General features: G+C 38.0%; 1 protein-coding gene across 2 annotated transcripts in view; it reads left to right on the top strand.

Annotated features, from left to right (window-relative positions):
• The window catches only part of LOC107681624 (trafficking protein particle complex subunit 9-like), a 248,577-nt gene that overhangs the window by 43,623 nt on the left and 196,202 nt on the right, over positions 1–8,752 (top strand). For both annotated transcript variants that reach the window (XM_016477940.1, XM_016477939.1), the window contains 2 exons: positions 386–512; positions 5,193–5,338. In XM_016477940.1, the coding sequence (XP_016333426.1) occupies positions 386–512; positions 5,193–5,338 (273 nt within the window). The remainder of the gene's footprint in view (positions 1–385; positions 513–5,192; positions 5,339–8,752) is intronic.

Below are 8,752 nucleotides of genomic sequence, written 5' to 3'. Positions count from 1 at the left end.
AAAGTCAGAATTGAGTGAGTTTTTTTCTCACAATTGCGAGTTATAAAGTCAAAATTGCGAGAGATAAACTCAAAAAGTCAGAATTGCGACTTCATATCGCAATTCTGAATTCACAATTACCATGTTTTATTTTTTATTTAGTGGCAGAAACAGGCTTCCATACATTTTATATATAAAATAATATTTTAGTGTTATATTTTGTTTTTATATTTCATTTAGAAAAATAAAACTCTCTCTCTATATAAATTTATTTATACATATTATTTATGTTATTATTAATATTTATTTATTGTTTATTTGTCTTTTTAAAAAAAATTTATATAGTTTCAATATGTATGTTGCTGTCACAGAAATAACAATACACATTCTCTTTCTCTCTCAACAGAGAAGAAAGAAGTGACCCAGAGTCTGGAAAACTACACGTCAAAGTGTCCGGGTGGAATGGAGGTGATCAGCCTCCCTGACGGACTCAAACTTCCTCCTGTTCCCTTCACCAAACTGCCCATCGTCAGGTGAGAGAGCCTTTTGTTTTTCCCCTGACATCCTAGTACCAAACACAGTCATAATTTAATTTTGTACAACCATTCTAGTCCTACTCTGATCTAAACAGGCTGATTTTTGCTTCTGCCTCTTTAAATATTTCATATGTGAATGAGATGATTTGCATGTGTAGGTAGGCATGGGCCGGTATGAGATTTTGACGGTATGATAACCTTAACAAAAATATCACGGTTTCATGGTATCAAGCAACGCAGTTTGTGCAAGTCCAGAACAGAGACGAGCTGCAATAAGACAAAAAACGGCCGGTCGCCGATCACGTAAGTTCCAGGGGCAGCTTTTTAAGTTCGGCCATCCTACACACACGTGACTGACCGCTCGCTTGCACCAACAGGAGGAGGAAGGTCGTGTTACTCTCTACACTTCACTCAACCTGAGGGATTCCTACTCTTTCAGTCTTTGAGGAGACATGAAAAACAGCATATACCGCAGGATCGGTATAACGGAAAATATTAGCCGTTTTGAAACCGTGACACGTTCAAATCGCGGTATACCTTGAAACCGGTAATCGGCCCATGCCTAGTTTCAACTGCTGTCCAATATGTATTATCATGACTGACATTATCTAGTTATATAATTTCATATACATAATTTGATTTAATAATAACCCAATTTGAAGCAAAAACAGAATGATCTGACTAGCTTTGTGAAATGATACTACTCTGAACGAAACAAACAGCAGAAGCTCTGAATGAGACGCAGATTCACTCTCTGACAGCAGGAGGCGCTCATGGAACACCAGATACAGCGTTTCCTTGGTTAGCGCAGTAAACAAAGCAGCACTGCGCTGAAACACTGCTTTAATATGAACTAGAGACAAGATGAAAAGAAAATACCACGTAAACCTTTCTGAAGACAGTCAGTTCCCCTCAGAAACACATTCATAGAGGGATTCCTACACTTTCAGTCTTTGAGGAGACATGAAAAACAGCGCATACCGCAGGAACGGTATAACGGAAAATATGAGTGGTTTTGAAATTTTCAAATCGCGGTATACCGTGAAACCGGTAATCGGCCCATGCCTAGTGGGAGGTCATATGTTAATGAGCTCATGGTTGTGGCTTTTATGCAGCTTAGCTTCAGTAAATGGTTTTTAGTGTTATTGTACATCAAACATTCTTCAGACTATTTCAAAATATGTCCGTTTTCCATAAAAACAAAATGTTTTATTGTTTATTTGAACACAATTATCTCAATGTCCACTCAGAGGCTTTTGATGGTGTATTTCCACAGCTCAGTGTCTGAAACTCTAGCTTTAGTTTAAAACATCTTTGAAGTTTGTTGGCCTGTGAGCCATAAGAAAGCTGTATGAAAATTAAAAATGAGACTTTCCTTTGTTTTATTCTTCCCAAATTAAACATTTGAATGGGAAGCGCAAACTTCACATATCCTTTCATCTGTCCCAAGGAAGTTGCTGATGTTCTTTGTGCGTAGGAAAGAAAGGCCTATAAATGTGTTTAACAGATGTATTTCATAATCCCACCAGTGGCTAAAGCTCAACATGTTCGCTTGATTGAAGTCTCCATTTCTCTAAGCGCTCCTCTCCGAAGAGCTTGTTTTTTTATTTTTGAGTTGTTCAAATGCCTTAATTTATTCTTAAAGGGATATTTAATTCTAAAACTTCAGACGGAGTTTTTCTCCTGATAGTTATCTCCCTCTTCACATGTCATTAACATGCAGTATCTTGCTCGCTGCCTGCTGCCAGAGTTTACACAGAGGGCGAATTTTAGGCATTTCTTTAAAAAGTTCCGTAATGAAATCTTGCCGTTTTGTGAGAGACGTCGTTGTCTTATAGGAAAGAGTAAATGTCAGTGTTAAACTACCCTGATTGCTGTTCAGAGATGTTGTTGCTCTGGCAACAGTGTTATGAGACATTTAAGCTCTAATGTTTTGACTCCTCGTGTCCTTTTCTATGAATATCTGAGAACAGGAAGGGTAGAAACAGAACTGAGGAGTGTTGAAAGCTGGTCAACGCTTGAGAGCTTGATTTAGAAACTCAGAAAGAACACCGACTTATGCCAGTCTATTTTTGTTTTAGAAATCACAGTCTTGGTTTTTAATATTCTCTTTCTTGCTTCTTATAAATAGCTTCTGTTATATAAAGTGGTTGCTTGGGTGAAGTAGTTGGTTGTTAGGGTGTTTGGGGTGGTTGCAGGGTTTTTTGTCATGTTGCTAGTGTTTTGGGTGGTGTTGAGGCTGTTTCTGGAGGTTTGGTGTGGTTTTCTAGGGTATGAGTGGTTGTTAGCATTTGTGGTGGTTGCTGGAGGTTTGGTGTGGTTTTCTAGGATTTGAGGTCTTTGCTAGGATGACTGGAGTTGTTGTTAGGTGGTTGCGGGTGGTTGTTAGCATTTGTGGTGGTTGCTAGGGTTTTGGGGTGGTTGCTGGAGGTTTGGTGTGGTTTTCTAGGATTTGAGATCTTTGCTAGGATGACTGGAGTTGTTGTTAGGTGGTTGCGGGTGGTTGTTAGCATTTATGTTGTTTGTAGGGTGTTGTGAGTGGTTTCTATGGTCTTTAGGGTGGTTGCTTAGGTGTTTGGTTGCTAAAGGTTTGAGGTGGTTTTCTAGGGTCCGAGGTGGTTGCTAGGGTGTCTGGAATGATTGTTAGGTGGTTGCGGGTGGTTGTAAGCATTTGGGATTGTTGCTAGAGTGTTGTGAGTGGTTACTAGGGTAGTTACTTAGGTGTTTGGGGTGGTTGCCAAGGTGTTTAGGTAGTTGCTAGGGTTTGGGGTTGTAGCTAGGGAGTTTGGGGTGGTTTTCCTGGATTTAAGGTGGTTGCTAGGGTGTCTGGAGTGGTCGTTAGGTGGTTGCGGGTAGTTGTTAGCGTTTGGAGTTGTTGCTAGGGTGTTGTGAGTGGTTACTAGGGTTTTAGGGTGGTTGCTTAGGTGTTTGGGGTGGTTGCTAAGGTGTTTAGGTAGTTGCTAGGGTTTTGGGGTTGTTGCTAGGGAGTTTGGGGTGGTTGCTAAGGTGTTTAGGTCGTTGCTAGGGTTTTGGGGTTCTTGCTAGGGAGTTTGGGGTGGTTTTCTTGGATTTGAGGTGGTTCCTAGGGTGTCTGGAGTGGTTGTTATGTGGTTGCGGGTAGTTGTTAGCATTTGGGGTTGTTGCTATGATGTTTTTAATGGTTTCTAGAGTTTTTAGGGTGGTTTTAGGGTTTGGGGTGGTTGCTAGAGCTTTTGGCTTGTTGCTAAAGTGTTCTGGGTTGTGTTGAGGCTGTTGTGGGTGGTTTCTGGAGGTTTGGTGTGGTTTTCTAGTGTATGGGTGGTTGCTTTGGTGTTCAGGGTGGTTGCTAAGGTGCTTGGGTAGTTGGCAGGGTTTTGGTGTGGTTTCTAGGGAGTTAGGAGTGGTTGCTTTGTGGTTTTCTAGGGTTTGGAGTGGTTGCTAAGGTGTTTGGGTGGTTGCTAGGTGGTTTCTTGGGTTTTGGAGTGGTTACTAGGTGGTGTTGTGGGAGGTAGGTTACTGATTTCAGTCCAGTCAAATTAGAATTTTTTTTCTATTCTGATCAGTAGATATAGCTTCAATATAAGTCTGTGGAATTTCTTTTTAGCCCATTTTATCGTCCATCAGGTGAAAGTTGTAAGTCTGATCACATAGACTACCAGCACACCTCTCACTTGATTTGAGGAATCATTCATGTCCAATTGCACAAGCACTGTGGGAAGAGTTATGTGCCGAAGTTTAATACTTGGGATTTGTAGGTTAACTTTCCAGCATTTAACCGGATAGTTCATCCAAAAATAAACATTCTATCATCTTGTCCTTCCAAAATATCTTCTTTTCAGTTCTGCTAAAGAAAGTCAAAAAGGCAAACAGGTTTGAAATGTAAATCATTACAAAATATTCATTTTTTGGTTGAACTATCCCTTCAAATATGGGTGATAGTAGTGCTTGCTTAGCAAATGACTATTGTCCGCATGAGCACTATTGCTGAATATTTCAGAGCTTGTGTTGTAATTGTTAGAGCAGGGCTCTGATGATGGCAGATTTTTTTAAGCTTTAACTTTGTAGATGACATCCAGATTGTTTTAGTTTTGCAGATGCAGGATGTGGTTGCTAGGGTGTCGTGGGTTGTTGTTAGGGTGTTTTGGGCTGTTATTACAAACTGAAATGTTGTGAAATCTAATTTTACATCCAAACGGTTGTTAATCTACACTGAATGGACACTTAAACACCAGAGTGTAGTTATAAACTGCGTAATTTTGGAATCCTTATAAATGCTGTGTACAACATGCATCAGAACCGATCAAACAGCAGTTAAGTAATTCATCATTTTATGTTGTTTCATAAATTTTACAATACCGTTCAAAATGTTGGGGTCAATAATATTTATTTAATACTTTTATTCAGGATGCATTAAACTGATTAGCAAGTGTCATTCATAATTTTACTAAATATTTTTATTTCAAATATATGCTGTTCTTTTGAATTTTCTTTTCGTCAAAGCATCCTAAAAGAAGCATATCATAGTTTTCATAAAAATATGAAGCATCTCAACTCTCAGTCAACAATGATAATAATAAATGTTGCCTGAGCAGCAAATCAGCATATTAGAATGATTTCTGAAGGATCATGTGACACCGAAGAGCTTACTCAATATGTGAAACAGGCCTAACTCTCTCTGTTTTTCGCTTGATTCTTTAGATCTGTGTCTCTGTTAAACCTGCCGGTGAGTCTGCGTCCTCATAAGGTGAAAGGCCTTCTGGGACAGGGCATGTCCAGCGCCAGCCCATTCATCTACTCTCCAATCACAATGCACAGTCGAGGAGACGAGCGCTCGAAGAAAATCGGTGAGTTGTTTTTCTTCCCAGATCTCTCTTAAACTTCCTCTGTGTGAGTTATTGTTTTCTCTGAGACTTTAATTACGGTATATTAGCATGATCTTTGAGTTTTCACCTCACACACTGTTTATGTAGGCTGGTATTGCTCTGATGGGCTTCGGTAGCGAATCTTAATTACTGTTTAAAAGATTCTAAACTAAACACACACCATTGTGCTTCCACGTGGTCTGTTTGATTCATGTTTATGACAGGCGCTGTCATTAAGTTGTCTCTTTCCCTGTTGGCAGTCGGAGGCGGCTTGAAGGAGTTTTCTGGATCTCTTAAGCAGCATCACACGGCACAGGCTCTATTATTTATGGACTTATTAAGGCAAATGGCAGAACACATTGCCACATTAAAAATACTATGCCAGTGTAGTTGTTTAAAAACTCAAACCATGGTGACTAGCTGGTACTGTGGCAGTATTACAAGCTAAAACTGTGGTGCTTTGATACAGTATATACCATAGTATTTAGTACCATAGTACTCAATGAATGTATGATGAAATATACCATGGTATATAAATATCATAATCAAACAGCATCATGATATACATCAAAGAGTCGTGGTAGAGTGGTGGTAATACTGTGGTACTTGCGTTGTTTTGATTATATTCATATACCATGGGATTTACATGTAGATAGTACTTCATAATTCTTTGATATATAAACCGGCTGAAATGTTTTGAAATCACTTGTACCCTACCTGATCGAAAAAATCCAGTCTTTCACTCTGCCTGTGTCAATTTGAGTCTTGCTAAAGATTTAAATCCTTAATATTCTTTAAATCGAATATTCGACTGTGCGATTGGTAGTCGAATCAGGCTCCTCCTATCGAAGCATTGCATCTTCGACTATTCGGGGTCACCCCTAATATAAATATATAATCAATCACAGTTTCATATCATATTTACATGGTACTCCAAGCATCTTGTAGTAGTTTATAGTAGTTGTTTTTGGTACTGGTTTGTAAGTGTGGTACTTTAAGGTACTTCAAGGAATGCCATGAAATACTGTGGTATTTGAATATAATTATCATACCGTGCCATGGTGTATATCAAAGTATTATAGTACAGTGCTGGAATTACTATAGTACTTTTGATATTTAGGTTTTATAATATTCCTATACCTTGTGATTTTCATGTAGTACCTGTGATAGTTTGATATACATCATAGTGTTTAAATGGTATTTGCAATGGTACTCCAGTAATTTCATGGTACTTTTTGCTGCTTGTTTTTAGTTGTGCTACTCTGAGGTACTTCAACAAATACAATGATGATACCATGGTATTTGAATATTATAACTGGATATATCAAAATTACGTGGTACAGCAAGTTTATCAGATGGTAATACTGTGGTTCTTTGAGAAATACCATAGTACAGTTCGATTATTGTATTTATATTCTATGGTATTCTTTGAAGTACCAACTAAATACTATCTTAAATGAATACCATGAAATGTATCAAAGTATCATGTTACTGGACTGTATAGTTATGGTATTACCATGGTATATTAATATTTATCATGATATATTTTGAATTATATATATATATATATATATATATACAATAGTTAAGGTATTACCATGGTATATTAATATTTATCATGATATATTTTGAATTATATATATATATATATATATATATACAGTATATATAGTTTTATACACATTACACCTGTTAGTACTGTTTATAACATAACATAACAACATAACATATCACATAACATATAACATAACATAACAACATATAATATAATATAATATAGGTTTTGACATTGCCATCCAGAAAACGTGTTTTTTACTTCTTGATACTTTTTTGAAAACTTTCCTATCAGCTTTGATGTCAAAGATATATCACTCTAATACTCATTCACTCAGTCTTCATATCAGTAAAATGTCTATTTATAGTTCAAGCTCCTCCAGATTCATATTAAATTCATGGACTGTATCTAATCTTTCACTCTGGGCGTAACTTTCTCGAGTGCTATTGTTTTGTTGTGGATTTTTTGGGTGTATTTTTGGATCGTAGTGGCCCTGAGGAACTGGCAGGAATCTTATGAAGACAGATGGCTGTTCAGTGTGAGGTTGCCCCGACTTTTCAAACAAATCATGTTGTATAAGAGTCAGATGGCGGTTTCCAGCCTGTCTTATTTCATTCGGCCAAAACCCACCAACGTCTGCTGCGAGTGCCCGTTTTTATTTATTTTTCTCATGTGCTATCCCATGTCCACTTAGATACTCCCAATGGTCCCGATTTCACTCTCAATTACATCGGAGTGGTTAGTCATCTGCTTCCGTCACGGGTCGTGATTAGTCACAGGTGGGCGGGGAGAATCGACACAGGTGGGCACCTTCCTGAAGACTTTGTCTTTCTGCTGTTGAAGCGAGGTTTAGAGTTGCCTCAATTTCCGGTTGATTTACACAAGCACCTAGACGTCAAGAGATAGTTTTCCAAAGAGGGATGGAGGGAGCAAGAGAATGAAAGGACAAGGGAATTCACATTCAAAACAATCATTCTGGTCGTTTACAATTGGATCATTTCCAATCAGGGCTAAATTAGTGCCACGTGCTTCCTCTTTCAAGCGCGGCTTCACTGAAATGCCACTTGAACTTGTTCGGCTTTGGCTTAAATGAAACTAGTCAGATCCTGCTTTATTTTCTTTTAAAAAATGTCGACATATTTGCCTTTTTAGTGGCTTTTGCAAGTAAAGCAGCACTGTTTTTTATTGTTTATGCTTATTGTTAGTGCACTGTAAAAAACGATTTTTCGAAATTGTAAGTAAAACAGATCACTGATGTACAAGAAAATACAATTTCATTTTTTATACTTCAAAAATGTAATGTCTAATTCAATGTGTTACTTTCTGTTTCTTTGTAATTGTTTGTGAAATTTACCTGCAATATCTGAGTGAAAACTGTTTCTATACCTTTTTTTTTTCAGTGTAATTTTAAAGGGGTCCTATTATGCTCTTTTACAAAGTCTTGATTTTGTTTTGGGAGTGTAGAAGAACATGTTCTCATGCTTGGTGGTTCGAAAAACGCATTATTTTTTACATAATTTACATTATTACAATACCTTTCTCCCCATCCTGGCACAAACGGCTCGATTAGTTCCGGCTTTGATGAAGGTCCGCCTTCCGAAAAACAAAATGTGTTGTGATTGGTTAGCTGTCCCAGTGCGTTGTGATTGGCGAACAGCTTAGAAGGTGTTTCAGTGCTGCCACGCCCCTTGCTCCGTCGTTCAACAAAAGCTTTTGGGCGAATTCGGCAGGTACTGTACTCCCTCATGTTGTGGAAGCTGTCCTCAGTAAAATGCGCAACACACAATAGCAAATTGGGGTTATAATGCTCAGGAACAGAGTTAAAAAATAAATTGCAACCA

The sequence above is a fragment of the Sinocyclocheilus anshuiensis genome, unplaced genomic scaffold (assembly GCF_001515605.1).
Source record: "Sinocyclocheilus anshuiensis isolate Anshui unplaced genomic scaffold, SAMN03320099.WGS_v1.1 scaffold1524, whole genome shotgun sequence".
NCBI lineage: Eukaryota > Metazoa > Chordata > Actinopteri > Cypriniformes > Cyprinidae > Sinocyclocheilus > Sinocyclocheilus anshuiensis.
This window is presented reverse-complemented; position numbering and strand designations above follow the sequence as displayed.